Source organism: Anneissia japonica, unplaced genomic scaffold (assembly GCF_011630105.1).
Source record: "Anneissia japonica isolate Jap-2015-1 unplaced genomic scaffold, ASM1163010v1 scaffold288292_len1863012_cov191, whole genome shotgun sequence".
Lineage (NCBI taxonomy): Eukaryota > Metazoa > Echinodermata > Crinoidea > Comatulida > Comatulidae > Anneissia > Anneissia japonica.
This window is the reverse complement of record NW_022688773.1, coordinates 772237-790194: the sequence shown is the minus strand read 5'-3', so window position 1 is coordinate 790194 and position 17958 is coordinate 772237. Positions and strand designations below refer to the sequence as shown.

General features: G+C 33.4%; 2 protein-coding genes across 2 annotated transcripts in view; one reads left to right on the top strand and one right to left on the bottom strand.

Moving 5' to 3' along the window:
- Positions 1–7867, top strand: part of LOC117123285 (disks large homolog 2-like) — a 62533-nt gene extending 54666 nt beyond the window's left edge. The window contains exons 20-21 of the mRNA XM_033269159.1: positions 3041–3242; positions 4368–7867. Coding sequence (XP_033125050.1) covers positions 3041–3242; positions 4368–4474 — 309 coding nt within the window. The 3' untranslated portion in view covers positions 4475–7867. The remainder of the gene's footprint in view (positions 1–3040; positions 3243–4367) is intronic.
- A 1554-nt stretch (positions 7868–9421) lies between these two features.
- On the bottom strand, positions 9422–17901 carry LOC117123238 (aminopeptidase NAALADL1-like). The gene is made up of 13 exons (XM_033269088.1): positions 17801–17901; positions 16686–17307; positions 16109–16493; positions 15628–15750; positions 15050–15194; positions 14451–14612; positions 14183–14281; positions 12969–13171; positions 12005–12136; positions 11778–11897; positions 11218–11413; positions 10554–10707; positions 9422–10276 (listed from the first exon to the last, which is right to left on the bottom strand). Exons 2-13 carry the CDS (start codon positions 17285–17287, stop codon positions 10117–10119), a joined length of 2481 nt encoding a protein of 826 aa, XP_033124979.1. The 5' UTR covers positions 17288–17307; positions 17801–17901; the 3' UTR covers positions 9422–10116.
- Positions 17902–17958: the final 57 nt, after the last annotated feature.

The following is a 17958-nucleotide window of genomic DNA, read 5'->3' as shown; positions in this document are numbered from 1 at the left end:
TTCTTTTGCAGTCAGCTATGCAAGGCCGTGCATTATCCTTGGACCTAGTAAAGATCGTATCAACGATGACCTCATCTCAGAGATGCCAGATAGGTTTGGAAGTTGCATACCACGTGAGTCATCAAAATAAATTATTAATCCCAAATAAATTTAATATAATAATTATATATTATTATGTATTATCATAATTGCAGATTATTGCTAATCATCATTCATCATTATCTAATCATCATCATTATCATCATCTTCATTAGCACCATCTATCATCTTTATTATTTCCATCATAATCACCTCCATCATTTTCTTCACCATGATCATCCTCATCATCTTCATTAACATCATCTTCATCATTATTATCATCGTCATCATTATTGTCATCGTCATCATCATCATTTTTATTCCAATCTTATTGATTTGCCAATGTATAAATTTAATTTATAATTTATTTTCATCAGACACAACACGGCAGCGAAGGCCTTATGAGGTAGATTCACGTGACTACCATTTCGTTGAGTCTCGAGAACAAATGGAAAAAGACATCCAAGATCATCTATTTATCGAGGCTGGACAATACAACGAGAACCTGTATGGCACCAGCGTTGAGTCAGTGCGGGAGGTTGCTGAGAAGGTGAGCATGGCAACAATTCAGTTCAATTTAAATTCAGTTTTTTATTGCTACATGTATTGCAATCAAGTGCTATTATCCATCAAGAACAATACAGTACATACAAAGGACACAAATAAAACGCATGCCTAAACGAACTATGAATTTTGGGGTAGGGGTGTCCAGGCCTCGAATTTTATTGCGGCCATTGCCGACGGTGCCCTCCTAGTTCGCCTTGGTGCCCCTGAAAATGAAGCACGACGACGGCCACTACTTGCCTGCCCTTTTGAAGCCTTGGCCTCGGTGCCCTCACGATGCTTAATATAGATCGTTTGACACGTAAAATAAATCTAAGTAAGAACGTTTAAATCTTGAAAGAAAACACGAAAGCCAAAAACGTAGGGAAGCTAGCCTAGGCCAGGTTGCAGTGACAGAACAGAACATGAGAGAATTTCCATGTGTGTTGATACGAACTGTTTTTGCAGGTTACCGTTGTGTGCACATGCGTCTTACTCTAGGGGTTATTGCAATATAAACTTGGGCTCATTCGACTGGTTCATTTCGTTGGAATGAATTTTCGTTGAGTATTATTTTCATTCAACTGGTTCGTTAAATAAACTTCGTTGACAACGAAAATTAACGTAAACCAGAGTGCGTTAATCAGTGTTAAGTTATCCATGTGACCAAAGAGAAACATGGCCGATTGGTGATTTTTTATTAACAACATTTACGTTAATATAACTTAGATTAAATTTCATAAAATAAACATTATAATATTTACCCACATGGAGTCAAAAAATTATTGTAGGCAAACAGAATAAAAAGTACTGGATGAAAATGTTTTTTTTAACGAAAAACCCATACTACCACAAGTTGAAGCAGTCTTGATTACACAACGTGTATCGCGGTAACTATACAGCCATTTTGTTTTGTGGAGTATTTACAAGTTTTCTATTCGACTGGTCGTCTTCGTTGAGTAGGATGTTACCGCTGCTCAAATGGGCGTGGTTTAACGAAGAACGACCAGTCGAATACAGCCTTTGTATAGTTGTAAACATGTGCTTGATGCACAGCTAACTTTGGGCGATCTTACGTCATTGCAGCTTTCGCGGCCAGTTTAGAGTTGTGGCTTCCTCTCCGATGACGACGGACTGAGCAACAATATCGAACTTCTTGAAATTTGAATGTTTTGTACGACCGCCGCAATATATTCCAACATTGAATCGATAATTAATAGTTAATACTCTAAACAAAGTCATATTACCATTGACAACTATAGCTTGGCTAGGCCTAGCTTGCCTAGCCTGGCTACGACGAATCAAGGCACTCGCGAGAAATTCGTACTGAGGCTAAATAAAATTTTGCCTTGGGTGCCCTTTTATACTTGAAATTTTGGCCTTGGTGCCTTTCCATTTGGCCTTGGTGCCTTTCAAAATCATGTCATACCGGAGACCATTTGGCCTTGCCCATAAAATCCCCAAATTCGAGGCCTGGGCGTCACTCGACTAAGGTCCTATTGACTCGCATACCCTGTTCCTATCAACCTATGCATTAAGGGTTAGGGACGTTATTCCACTAAGATCCTATTTATCTGCATAATGTGTTAGTAGTCTCTGATATATACAAAGAAAGCTATTTAACATATTGGAAAAAATGATATGGTCTCTAGTGACAAATCCTCAAGTGTCAATTATACCTGAGGTGTTGTTTGTTCCTTTTATAAGTGTTTCATATGTACTTCCATATTTGATATTGTCCATAAAGGCAATGCACTTAATACTGCTTAGTGTTTTAAATAAATAATGCAAGTCAGGGTTGACATATTGTTATTATATTAATAATATATTTATAAAAAATTATATTTATGCTTTGAAAAATATAATTAAGCTATACATATAATTTTAGAAGTAAACTACATGGAAATGGAGTTGAATAGCTTAGTGGTTTTAGATTCTGGCTTTCTAATCCCTGGGTCCTGGGTTCATTTCCTGTCACAGCAGAATTTATTCTCAACAACAACTCCACTCACTAGGCCTCGATAAGAGACTTAGCATTGTTACATCCTAGAAGTAGCAAGTGTACTTGCTGTTCGATGTGAAGTAAATAAAAACATATACTTTCTTCTAAGTATATATGTTTATAGCTTAACAATGAAGATCAGGAAAAGCTAAGATTTGTTGTTGGATTATCAATGAAAAAAAATCATATGAAGGATTTGAATGTGGGGAGTACAAGACAAGCATGTAATTACCGCATTCACAGCTCTCTCCTAGTGCTTATCTTATTGAGTTGGTGGACAAATCATGTAACTCATTTATTTACATTTTTATATGAATACTTCAAATTATTTCAAGTGTATATGATTGTGAAATAAATTAAACAACAAAAAAGGAATTAACCTGTTTAATCTCTAGAGCTAATTCTGTCTTGTTCTAGGGTAAACACTGTATTTTAGATGTAAGTGGAAACGCCATCAAACGGTTACAAGTAGCATCATTACATCCGATCGCAATATTCCTCAAGCCGAAGTCAGTTGAATCCATCATGGAGATGAACAAACGTATGACGGAGGAACAAGCAAGGAAGACGTACGATCGTGCCCTCAAGTTAGAACAAGAGTTTGCTGAATATTTCACTGGTAGGTGTCACTCAGTGTTATCCAATTAGAGGACAGAGTGCTCAGGATTTTACATTTTGAATAGGCATGATAGGATGTATTTGGATTTGCCATAATAATTGCACAGGGAAATGTTTCAATTTATTAATTAAGGTTTGCCATTCTAAAACTATCATACTATCATTAACTGAGTAATTAGCATAATTAGAATGTGACATTATTGTATACTTTGTTCAGAGAAGCCATATACTTTACTCATAATGTTGGCAATATTAAGTCGATGCCAGTAAATGACACATCATTTTAAAGCTTACGATGTGGAGAATAAAAATATATTAAAAAGTAATTTTTTATTTTTTGGTCACAGATGCTGGTTTTGGGAGGTCAAGCCTCTATATAAAATAATATTACAAAGCCTTTGAATATTTTTAATGCATATCTGATCATATCCTTCTGATTACGGCAATGTCTCTTAACTTTAAAATATCATTAAATGTGCATTAAATGATACCTTTTATAAACAAGATCAGTTTTCTTAAGGGTTAAGAAATTCATTTGGTGTCTGCCAGGAAGGAACTATTCTGCAAACATTGATGCAGTGTATTATGAGGCATGCCAAAACCAGTGTTGGTGACCAAAACAAGGAAATTGACTTTTTAATATATTCATATTCATTGTAAGCTTAAAGGTGATAGGTCATTCACTGGATTCATCTTACTATTGCCAAAGTTATAAGTAAAAGTAATACAGCTTCTGTGTACTAAAGTATACAATTCTGCCACATTCTTATGCTAACTACTCAGTTTAATAACAGTTAGTGACTGTGTGCTAATGGTAAGCCTGATATTATGTTCTAGCATATTCCACTTTAATTTGGGAACACACTCAGAAGGCAGTGCTGACCTAGTTGTCTATTACAAGGCTTCATTATGAATGACGTGTGGCCACCTAACATTTAAAATGTCTTAGGTGCTTTCGATGCTATTAATTATTAAATAAAATTAATATATAAATTTATAAAAATTTCATAGACTAATAATTTGATTGATTACTTTGAAAATTGTGTTTAGTTATTTAAAATTGATTGATAAATTTACAAATTTGACAATGTAAACTTATATATATATATATTTTTTTTCCCTTCAGCTGTTGTACAAGGGGATACCATTCAGGATATTTATCAAGAGGTAAAAGCAGTCATCCAGGAAAATGCCGGCCCAGCAATCTGGGTACCAGCCAAGGAAAAACTTTAATACAAAAAAAAAAAATAAAAACAACTGGAAAAAAACTGAATTAACATATTAACTTTTGAAGATCACAATCGCTGAAAAATATTTTTACAGGTAAAGATGATGACACGAAGGATGATAATGATTATAAAGATGTCGATATAATTTTTTATCGACCTGCTTCGATCATCGTCAGCAGAAAAAAAAAATCATTTATGAAAATTTCCACTTTTCTGCGAACAACGAAGGAACCTTTGCATAGTGTGACATGAGTCTCTGCATAGGAAGCTCCATGTGGTTTGCAAGTCAGGTTGAGGTTGAAATTATATAAGCCAATCACATGTTTTATTGGAATCACTTGACGCACACACTCTATACACCCCTTATCACTGCCATTTCATTGGCTGATGTCGATACAGATACGGAAAGCATGTGATCTCTACGACCTTAGGTGTATAGCAACAACATTTTTATTGTGGATATGGAACAATTGTTGTTATGGAAATAATATGGTCATGGAAATGAGACATTAGTTCAGGGAAAAGGCATTTTGCGATAGAAACAATAGTGGCAGCAGAAAGATCCGGTAATGTAAATTGATAATCATACTAAATGAAAGCTATAGACTATCACCTGTAGTTAGTTGGTGTTGTTATGCAAAACCAAGGACTTTAAACTGTGACATAAAAGTAGATGTTCAACTCAAGGAATTATGAGGAATTATGGTTAAGCAGTTTGCGATTAAATCAACATTTTTGATCATGGATTGCCAAATACTTGAGAGAAAAAAAAAACATTTAATGGATTTTATTGAAATACTTGCTTGAAATTTGGAGAAAAAAATAATATCAGCATTCAATACATACCCTGTACCATACTGCATTGTGGGATACTGTACGGTAATCCAATCTAATAAAGGGAATGCTGTTCCCAGTGCATTGTGTTAAAAACATCCTTACACACTGTGGGCCCATGTAGATGAACCTAGTGTTGGAATGATGTGAGGAACCCAGTGCATTATGGGAAGGCTGTACATTGTAAGGAAAGAAACAGTAACTTTTTTTGTAACTTGATGTAGTAAACTTGCTTGCTGTTGCTAGGGTCTTATCGCCATAGATACATAGGTGCAGGAACAAATTTAGTTGAATTTTATTGTATAATGGTAACCACGGATACATTTAGCACTTTATTCAATGCTTCTGGACATTTGTATTAGAAAAATAGTTACGCCAAATTTTGAGCTCTTGCTGACAAATCCAGATACATTTTTTAACTGTTTTTTTCTTGAATCTATGTTTAGTATATGATTATGTATATGGGAATTATTAATATGTAATTTATTTTTGACAGTTATTATAAAGATTGTGTTAAGTAGAATTGAGAGGATTGGTTACTATGGCAATAAGTCAGCTGACAAATCCCATAATACAAACTGGTTAATGCAAGAATTTCTGTAAATTTTCATTTGCCAAAAGAGAAAACTAAGTGACAAGGTTTCCTCAGTTTTATCATCTGTTGATTTTGTATCTAAATGCTTTTATTAATGACATATAGTGATGTTTTTATTTGCTGTAGTAACTATTAATGTTATTAATATTAATTTTAATGATAAGTTACACATATCCAATGAAAATAATTATGAGATGAGGCTGAAAGCTGCATTGGTGTTCATTTAAAAAACATTTAAGTACTTGAAACAAATAATGTTGTAGTTGAGGTGATAAAAAATCAATGTAGTTATATTGTACATTCAGGACTTGAAATATTATTTATTATTATTCTTCTTTGATTAGTTTGTTAGGTCGTACACAGATGTAAGAATGAATTTCTTATAATTTTAAACATTATTTCTCTGTACATAGAGCTTTGATGATCATATTATTAATGTCAAAGGTTATGCTAATTATGATAGATTGTAAATAAACAGGTATGGATAACAGAAGAATGATTAAATATTCATAAATTGTATTTCTGCTATTGGCATCCCAGTTGTGTTTTCTGCATTTATTCTTTTAATTAATTATCAGATTTTATTTGTTTGTTTTTATTAATTTTACCTTGAAATTGAGAAAAATATTAATATAAGCTATGAGCATGAAATGATACAATTTCTTTTTAAAGTAGAACTGTATAATTGCTGAAGTCCTGCAATGTATTTATAAAATTACAATCAACATAAATTTACCAATATTTTCACTGTATTGAGACAAAAGAATATTAAAAAGTAGTTGTACCTTAGTGGCAGAAATGTTCTTGTTTTAAGATGGTTAGTTGTGTATTAAGAGGTTTAAGTGTCACGATTGAGAAAATCTTTCTCTTTTTTAAGTGAGCCCTCATCCATGTTGCAATACATAACCTTGGCGAGCAATGTACAGCTAACTTTAACTGCAAACATTGTTAAATGTATCATGTTTGGTTTTTTTTCTATTATCCTTAAAATATTTAATTGTTATTAATTAAACAACATCAAGGAATCAGGAAGCATTTCTTAAAATTAAACATTTTAGAAACATTTGTTGGCAATAATTAAACAACATACAAAAACATGAAATCATTTTTTGCCTCTAAATAAATAACATTCAGAATTCTAAAAACATTTGTTGCCATTAATTTAACAACATTTTAAAGAGTAGGAAACAGTTTTTATTATAGACAGTTTAAAAACATGTTGCCATAAATTGAACAACATCAGAAATCCAGAAAAAAATTGTTACCATGAAATAAATTGCATGTGTTTGTGGTTGTAAAATAGTCCATGCATTTTATCAATGTTTCTCATTGTAATTACTTGTTTTTATAAAAATTAATAATTTTACTCTGTAGTGTTATACTGATTAATGTATTTTATTATTAAATATGTCATTTAATTGTATTTTTTCATCATTAATTTAAATTGTACAAATATAATTAACGTTCTTTTTGGTGTCTGCTGCAAATATTTGATTATTTTTGTTTTCTTAAAAATGTCTTCTCGCATAATTATGTGTGATTGGGAGGTGATGTGACGACGATGCGAGGAACGAGGCAACACTAGTATTAATTGTATATACCCACTTGCGACAACTCTTGTAGATAGGTAGGCATTTGGGGAAAATATTTGCTCAATTTCTATTTACTTTATATACGCTTTATAAGGGTTTTTTTTTTTTTTTTTTTTTTTTAAAGAATATTTAGTGTTTATGGGTTTTTAAAGCATTTTAGATTTTTTGTTTTGTTTGCAGGTCACAAATAGCATTTTTGAGGCCTAACAACAATTACATAGCTTTTCTTAAAAGATACCTTTACCTGTATTTTGGACTTCGCACCACATGGTGGCAGCAGACAGCTAGTTACCATTGTGATTGGATGGATGTCTTTGTTGTCATGGTGATCATGTTGTAAGATATGAAAGTAAAGCAGCTATAAAAAAAAACTCAATCCTGTTTTTTTTTTTTTTTTTGGTGTGTAAGTGAATATAATCAACTAATAAATACATGTTTATATTCACCAAGAATTTGTTGATTTGTTATTTTTCTGCACATCGACTTCAACTAGCAAGACTCGCACTTTTAAATCAAACACTAACTGCCACGGCAGCCCCATATACAGTAATCTAATTGTTTTTGTTTTTGCACTTTTTCCGATAATTTACATTTTAAAACAAAATGCAAAGCATACCATTTGGTGATTACGGTCCCCAATGCCAGCCTGTTACAGTATTGCGCAACTACCAACTTTGTAGAGTTTTTTTTTTTTTTTTGTTAAAAATAAACCTTATACAATATACAGACCTCCTTATTAAAGATCCCTCCAAATAAAGACCACTTTTTTGTGGTCCCAAATTAACAAATGTTGATTGTCTTTATTTTAATACAGTGTATAATATTGCCTGGAAGTGTCGTTTCCTGGCATGTAGAGGTGATACAAATGTTTCATGGTGGGGCTGAGGTGATGGGTGTGCACTGTCAAGAATCACTGAAAATCTCAAATATCCTGATGTATGATATGTAGTAACTACAGTACAATGTTGTACCAATACATGAGATTTCAAGGTGTTCCCAGGCATTATATCACAGCACAGCACAATTATAATCCATCATAATTAATCTATTCTTAGGCACAGCCCATTGGATATACTAATGTTCTGCAAAACTTCACCATTAAAATGTATGCACATGTTTTGTAGGAAAGGCTATGCTTGTGGAATATGTATGTACTTCTAGTCCTGTTCTCATTGACACCCCTTGTATGTACCTTGGGGAGTAGTCCTAGTCTAAGTTATATAGCATCAAATACAGTTAAACTTGCCTAAGTCAATCTTGTTTTACATGCCAAATTGTTGTGTTTTCAATTATTTAACAATCTGTAAGTCAAATTTTATCGAAGTCGAACAATATTTCAATGGCATTTTGTATCGATCTGTAATTCACATCCAGGTCCCCCCCCATTGAAGAACAATTAATAATCCTAATATTGATAATTATAAATGTACTGTATATGTTTTACTTAAAAATAATGAGACTGGGTAAAGCAACATGTTCTATTTTAGTCAACTTGGGAGTAAGGGTAGGTGCCAGCAGGGGGATGGGGACTAGGGCCCCGTCGAGAGAAATGCCACACTTCATCGGGGAGGGAAAAATGTATTTTCTACATATAAGTTGATTTTAAAATCCATGAAACATGCATTTGAAACAACTAAACTGTCAATCAGCTTGGGGGCTTCACCCCAAGGACCAATTTCAAAAGATTTTAAGCGACGCCTGATTATGCCCACTTTGCTCTTGTCGGGCATATCATGCCCTGTCGGTCAAATTCTGGCGCTACCCCTGCCAGGGAGGCCTACGCATAAAATAAAAGAAACGAGCATTCTCTGATAACTTCCGTCCCAGTTGTATGTCTTGGAGACATCACTGTTGTAGGAATGACATAAAACTGCAGTGTACAAGAATGATTCTCTGATAATAAATACTAAATGCTATAAACATCAAAATGTTCTTTGGTGTCCATGAAAGCCCATTTATTTCTATAAATACAATACATAAATTAACAAGCCAATTAGCTTTTATACAATGTAGGATATTCCTACAGTATTTCATTATTGATAATTGAAAACAGTATACTGTACTAGTTTACTGGTATGTATCTGGCATAGCTGCTAAAGCTGCTGTTGCCACTGACATGCCGCCAGCATGCTCATCAGCCGGTGGAGTACACAGGTACGTTTTTGTAGGCTAATCAAATGGATTTTCATCTGAGAGTAACATATCATGTCTGCCTGGGCCGGCAATGTTCTTAGTCAGGACCAAATACAATCTACCTCTGGGTTTACCCATATGAACGCCTTGTGTTGGATATAGGAAAATGTATATACCGTAAAGCGCTACTACTCTATGGCGCGAGTATTTAAATGCCCAGGTAAACTGGTGGAATTATGTGTGGACTGAACCACTGCAATCTTTACGTAACTGGTTAGATTCAATAACTGCCCTCTGTGGTTCAGAGGGTTGAACATTTTCGTTTCATATACATAAAGGCATGCAATAGTTGCTTCAGGGGATGGTGGGCTATACAAGGTCCATGTCCAGTAAAAGAAAATAATGATAAAATTGCAGAATACAAGTTCCTAAATTCAGAGAAGACCCTGTAAACACTATGTAGTACTGTAAATATGGCAAAAGGTATTTTATTCAAGGTTTCCATGACAACACTTCTGTTGCTGATTCAAATGCTAGGTACAGTTTTGCCAGGTGTTGTTTTATTTGCATAATTAGAAAATCAGGTGAATCGAGAAGCTCTTCCAGTCTTGGGAATGTGGAATAGTCAGACTTCCTTCCAAGCAGCATGTTCCTAAATTGAAAAAAGCAAAAACAAATTGTTAAGTACAAGTGAAAAACATCTTACTTTTCAGAGATGATGAAGGTTTGAAAATAGTATTAAACTAACAATGTAATAGATCTAATTTAAATTAGCTCTACTGCCTCTATTATACTGCCCTCATCAGAGCTTTCGAGATTATGAGAACTTGTTTTTTTAACTTTTCTGTTGGTGACAGAAATGTAGTTTACAGGTTTTCTAATTATAAAATAATAAACATGAAAATCAAGATGGCAAAAAAAATATTAACCTGATGAAGTTGCTATTATTTTCGTCAATAAATATTCTTTGAAGTTTTCTGAATTTCCTGTTAACCTGCATGATCTGCAGTTCTGTTGGTTTTGTCGGCTGCTCTAGTGAACTTATGACTTCTGACATTTTATTTATGCTCTCTTTGAGAAATTCTGACAAAAGAACAATAAAAATAAGACTCCGTTAACTGTCCATTGGTCATCATAACTTTATAACCACCATTACCAACCTTATCATCAATACTTTTTTTTTTTAATTCATCACAGAAGTTAACTTATGTTAACAAAAAGCTATATACTGTACATCTGAAAAAAATCATATAGGTGTTATTTGCACTTCTTATCAATCAGTTACTATTATGGCTCCTGGCCTATTTGTAATCTGATCATTTTTTTTATATTATGATCTTTAGCCACATCAGCATGACAATTTAATATAATTTATTCATTTCGTCACTGGAACACAACAAAGACAATCATTAGATCATCATGATGACAATCATCATCATCATCATCATCATCATCATCATCATCAGCAGCATCTTCACCAATACCCACATAAGCAAATTCATTATTACTATCACCATGCCATCATTATCTCCATCATCTTTCACATCATCATAATCGCATTCTTAATCAGCACAATAATTACCATAATCTTACCCAGAGAAACACCTTGCTGTTGAAGACGGTCTCCATATTGTGTCTCCAGTATCCTGTAGTATCCCACCACCTCATCAACAAATGTGTTCAGATCGAGAGGCAACACATCATAACTGCTCAGCAACATTGTCAACTGGGCTAGGAACTGTGTTGCCACAGAGAGGCTTGGTACTGTGCCACTAGGCCCACCGGTATGCTGATAAAGGTAAAGTAAAAAATACATATGAGGGCCTAGTGATTACATTTTAGCAAACACTTCACTATATTAGCTTTAATCACTGGTTGGCTTGACTCCAGATTAATACTGGACAGTCGAGGCTTTACAATAATCTAACATATTAAGGATAAGTATAAATACTAGTCAATTTTTTCCCCAAAAAATACGGATGAGGTATTTTCTCCGCTGCTTCTCAAAGATGTCACACACATACAAAGATTCTTATTGGTTACAAGATTGTTCACATTTTTACAGGATTTTTGATTGTTTTTATTTGTGGAAAAAAGGGATGATGGAAGGGTGGTAATATTTTAAAAATCTTGAAACTACTAAATAAGTATACCTTGTCAAGGGGTAAAACTGCAGACATCGAGAGTGAAGGAATACCAAGGTGATGAGCGAAAGGAGCATGGTCACCATCTAAGGTCAACAATTCTTCCTGTGAGTTCACTCGAATACCAAGCTGAAAGAAAATCAATATAAAGTTAGATTTTCATAAAACAAAGATGAGAAAATTTGGTTGATTTAAATTTATGTGGATTTAGTTTTTGATAACTAATTTTGCATTACCTTTTGAGCACTCTTGCGGACCAAATTCCTTAGAAAAGGTGATGATACAACATGGATGTTGTTTCTCAAACTAGGTTTAGCATCTATATCAACATAAGCAACAACATCTTGAAGCAGTCCATTCTTATGTTTCTGATGGAAAAAAAAATGTAATTATTTATTAATTATCATTTTTTTACGTTTAAAAGTATTTTATTGATTATATATCTATGGAAATATTTGTGTTATAAAAGGATTAAAAGTGGTATACGCACCTCGTCAAGTTTTCTGAAGACATTGAGGAAATTCAGCAAATGAGCAATAAAAGTGGAATGAACAGTATAAAGACCAAGAAGAATAAGAACAACAACATACAATACAAAATTAGAAATTTGTGACATAGAAGCTAAGAAATGCATTATGCATATGGCAGTTAGAAATGGTCATAGAATGATGTAGTGTAGTATAGCAGAAGGTTGGAGGTGCACTAATGATGACACAGTCCTCCCAAGTTGGGAGGAGCCACTTTAGAGGTGAGTATGGTTTAATGAGCTTTCCTAACACATATTTGTATTTTTCTGTATGCAGTGATGCCATGGCTAGCTGACTTCAGACTGACTTTAAAAATGCAGTAGTAAAAAAATGTTTAATTTGTAAAGGATTAGTTTGAATTAGTTTGCGAAGATTATTGCTCTTATTTGGAAGGGTAAAGACTACTGATTTGTTGAGAGATTCAGATGATTTGCAGGAGACTTTGGAAGAATGAAAAATGATTCAAACATTATAAAAATGTATTAAAATATATAAGCCTATCAAAAACCATAAACAAAATAAACTACAGTGTATTTAAACACTACAATGCCGACGAAACTTGAATTTTCATGATTACTGTACAAATGCATTTGTGAGGTGGATTGCAAGATAATATATGAAGCTAAGCCACTTCTATCATGTTATCACTTGTATAATGTAAATTATAGCTTACTTCCATCCACTCTACTGATCCACTGAAACCATATTCATGGGCAGCCCAGGAGCATAGCATTATGGTCCTCTCAGGCTGCCAGCCATTTTGAAGTAACTGCCCAATCACAGATGCTAATTCAGTTGCCATAGAGACAGAACTCTCAGCTGCTTGGATATCATCAGGGAAAGATGTTCTGTGACTTCCAATAAGAACAATCTCATCTGTAAGAAAGTTAGAATTTTAATTAGGTAAGGCAAGACTTTTTTTATACCTTGTTTCGCGACCTTATTTTTTTTTAATGATCATCAGAGTGGGCAAAAAAAAATTGGTTTTGACAAAAATATCCAGATGGAGGAGAAAATAAAAATAAAACTTTTTGGTGAATGTAAACGGTGTAGTAATGCAATGGTTAAATGTTTTAAATTTATATAATTTTGAAGAAATATACATATCTTATTGTTGGAGATTTGAAGGCAGCATGAGCAAACTGAAAACAAAGAAAAACTTTTTCTTCTTAAATTTCCATTTTTTCGTGGCAGCGGATGCGCTAATTGACCAAAAATAAAATTGTATTTTTATACAAAAGCATCATTTTTGGCAAGCGGTGGGTTCACTAAACATGGTATAAAAAAAGTCTAGCCCAATTGGTTTTAGTTTTAAAATTCAGTTCACAATATTCTTTGAGATCTTTGATGGTTCTTTTTTAAGTTTTTCTTTTATGTTACAGTTTACCAATTGTTTGGGTATGCTGATCTTGATTTTAGTGGAGTAATGTCCCTACCCACAATGAATAGTTTGGTGTATGTAGGACATAAGGCCCTTAGTGGGGTAAAAAAACTACCCCATGATCCATAGTTTGGATAGGGATATGCAGGTCAATGGGACCTTTGTGGAGTAAAATGCTTATCCCATAATGTATAGTTTGGTTAGGTTACAGTGAATGCTGCTTACTAAAACTTCAAAGGATTAACATCCCCACCCCATAATGCATATTTCAGTTAGGGCAGGTAACCTATTTTATTTAGCTTTAAGTAATATTCAAAATACAGCATAAGAGTTAATAGGTAAAATTAAAGTATGTGTTCTAAAGATCATTTGTCACAAACCAAAAAAGAAGATGAAGATCTAGACATGAGAGATGAAAAACTAGATTTAGACAAATTTTGCAGTGACAAAGTAGGTTTTAAAATCAAATCATCGAGATATTTATTTTATATTTATTCAATCCTTACCTGGGTATAGTTTTCCTTTGACTGTACCAATCACATTACTGATCAGAGTCACTTCTTGACTGTTGTGTATTTCAAGCTCTACAATGCTCTTTGATTTTTCTATATCAAAATTTAAAACAAAAATCAATCAAACGTTATTTATATATAAAATGGATATTGATACTGCAGTGCAATCTACATTTTTATTCTTTATTTTATTGGTTTATATTCTCCTTTATTCTTTCATTGATCTTCATTCTTTACTTTATTCTTTTTTCTTCATCCTTACTTTTCTTGCCCACATGGTAAGTCAAGTTGAACCCTCCTTGCCAACTTTCTGGTGCTTCTTTCCCAGCCAAGTTGCCTAGCAACTCATGCGCTACTTCTGATTGGATGATGTGTACAGGAATCTTTGGTAGACTGGTATTATCACTGAGTAACTGATACACACCTAACACACGAAAGATTTAAAAACATTTTGGAACATAATTTCGAATATTTCATATTTTAGAATACAGTATTAGATTCTATTGCATCCACATCCAACCTAAACATCTAACCAGGGAATGATCTTCACTAACAATGGCAGATTCAGGGAATGGCAAAAAAAGCAATCACCATCACTCCCCCCATTCTTGGTAGCAGCCAAAAGAATCACCAAGTGTGTAATCATATAGTAAAAAAATGGCTAACACACTAATGCTACCATGGAGGGGGAGGGAGGGAACTTTCAGAGAGTATAGACCTATGGACCCACATAGTAGGTAAGGAACACTTTAAAATCTTCTCTGAAACCTTTGTACAATAAGAACAATTTGATGCTTTCAAATTCCACTACACTCAATATATATTTAACAAACTTTAAAAATAATAACATAAATAGATTACCATTGGCTGGCAAAGATGGTGTGAAGGGATCTCCCATAATTCCTGTGACATCAAATGAAGAAGGAATTCTGGGTAAATTCTCATTGACCAATGGGTCATCATAAAGGAGAAGGCCAACAACACCATGTTCTTGTGCATTTATTATCTGTAAATAAATAAAGAACATTATAACAAACTGATCAAAGCATTACCTAAATATAAATTACATGTGGATATATAAAAATATATTGTAATTATAATAATTATTATTTTAATATTTATATTTTTTTAGCTAAATTTAATATATATTTTAAATTTATTATTTTGTATTATACAGTTTCAGTATTATTGACTTCCATCTCTCATCTCAAGAATAATTAAAAAATATATTGTAAACTATAGCTCTGCCCAAATTATCAAGTTTTCTTTGACAAAAACTGTTGTATGCCCATATATAGTCATGATGTGCCTATATTTGTTCATGATGTGATGTCATCATGACCATATTTAGGCATGTCATATGTTTTTGTCAAAATAAAATTTTATAGTCTGCACAGGTTTTTAGATTTAAATGCAATAAAAAAAATTTTAAAAGTCACCTTATTATATATTGGGTTTAGTCCATTCTTAATAAGGGCAATTTTTCCTTTGGTGTCTATCTTCATTTTTATTAATGTGTTAAAATCCTCCAGTGTACCAAAGTGAGCATAAACAAGTTCTCCCTGAGATAAAGAATAAAAAATATTTTGTTTAATAATGATAACAACAACAACAACAACAATATTAATAATAATAATAATAATAATAACAATCAAAACAATAACAAAAATAATAATAGCAATAATAATTTAACAATTACAACAATATAAAAATACTGGCAATTGTAACAGTAATAATAATAATATCAATATAAATTTCAATAAAAATAAAATAATAATAACAACTTTATTAAATAAGAGCTATTTCACTTAAAAGTCATTCAATTACAAATTAAATAATGTAATACAGTAATTCCACTTCTTAATAATATTGTATGAAAATAATAAAAAAACTTGATGATAGAATAAAAGGTTGACCCACTTGTACATTTCCTGAGTGAGAGAATGGTACAAAGTCTGACAAAGGCCACTGCAGGGGGTCTGTGATCTCAGCTGCTTCAACAGTTGTGACCCCTGCCACTGTCACAGTCTCATTAACTAACTCATCAAACACTGTACTGCCCTCAACCTCAGACGATTCACTGGTATCATGTCCATACAGGTGATGTTGTAGGATAATGCTGCCATCTGAGGAGTCAACCATCTTCAGTGAGCTTGTTTTTCGAATGTCTGGAACGCTCACGACTACTTGCACTGACTCTTGGATGATATCAGAAATCCCAGATGTTTTCCATAGTTCTGCGATGTGATTGGCTAAATTCAAGTCACATTGGGAGCCAGTAATACATAGCTGATTGCCAAATGATCTGTTGGTTGGATTTATTTAAAATGGTAATTATTTTTAAAATAACCAGCTATAGTACAGTGTAAGCAGTATTAACAAGGTTAATAAAAATCATATTTTTTATGAGATTGGGGAGATTATGTATATTTATCTATCATTCAGATTTTTAACCCTCCAATATAAAAATGATAATTAATATTTAATACCAATTTACCTGTAATTTCGAATCAACCTTGTGTCACTAACATTTCCCACTGCCCATTTCATTACTTCATCCAAAGTGTAAGACTGGTCAAGCAACTCAGGTTCTACACTAGGAGGAGTGTCTCCGTCACTGAGCTCAATTCCAGCTTCTGCCTTCGAAGACGAAAGGTAAAATCCACACAGGAATCCCATCATAAAGATTAGAGTTGTTGCTGCGAGTACTACTTTAAAAACACTGTTTTTTGATTTGGGTGAGTCTTCACTGATGGTGACCTCCTCCTTGGTCGAATCAACATCACTTATTGTGATGCTTAGGCGGTCCTCTTCAGCAATCAAACCTAGCCTCGGAGTGAGCCTGGGGGTTGTGAGTGGTGTTGAGCAGTATTGCTTCCCATATCGATCACGAATTCTATTGAGTGCTTTTGCATCGGGGGTTTTCGGACAGACTGATGATGAAGGGATGAACATCTCTTGCTCAGACGCTTCTTCTGATACAACAGCGTTGTTGTCCAGTTCATTGCATTTTTCAACCTCTACAGATATGGTATCATCTTCAGCTAAAGATTTCTCGGAAGACATTGCAGTAAAGCGGGATGATGTTGAGGGCTCCATTATGATGATGATTTTTTAGTCTAGTAAATAATACCAGGGATATGAATAATTTTTAATATTTCAATTTTTACAATAAATGTAATTGCTATATATTTTATAATATAAATATATCATCTATCATTGACATCATCCTCGTAATCGTCCTCATTATTATCATCATAATATCATCATTTGTTTAATCTAGGCCTACCTCATAGTCATAACTAACTTTGTTAGTTCAATCATACTGTATCACAATTTTCTCCCTGTAGGCTACTACCTGTAGGCTTAAGTCTAAACATGGTCTAAAGAAACTAAGCCTTAAAACTAAGTTCTAGGCCTACACTACAGACACTGAGAGGAGACAGTACTTACTCTCTCTAGTCTAGCCTTGGTCCTAGGCCTACACTGCTAGTGTTCCTGATTACCGTTTGAACTTAGGACTAAACGGTTGTAAAATGATATAGCGTACAAAAACATAACATTGTACATAATCTAATTTCTAAATATAGTACACAAAATTAATCAACATACTTTTTTCGGCAGCTCAAAAACCTCAAAAATGGTATTCGGCTTCTCATCGGTTGTTTTGTTTTTGTTTACAACAATCTGGCGGGTTTGGACTTCGCGCCCTCTTTGGGTAATTTGCATGAGAAAACAAAACGCCCTCATCTGGGCATCAACAAAAAAAA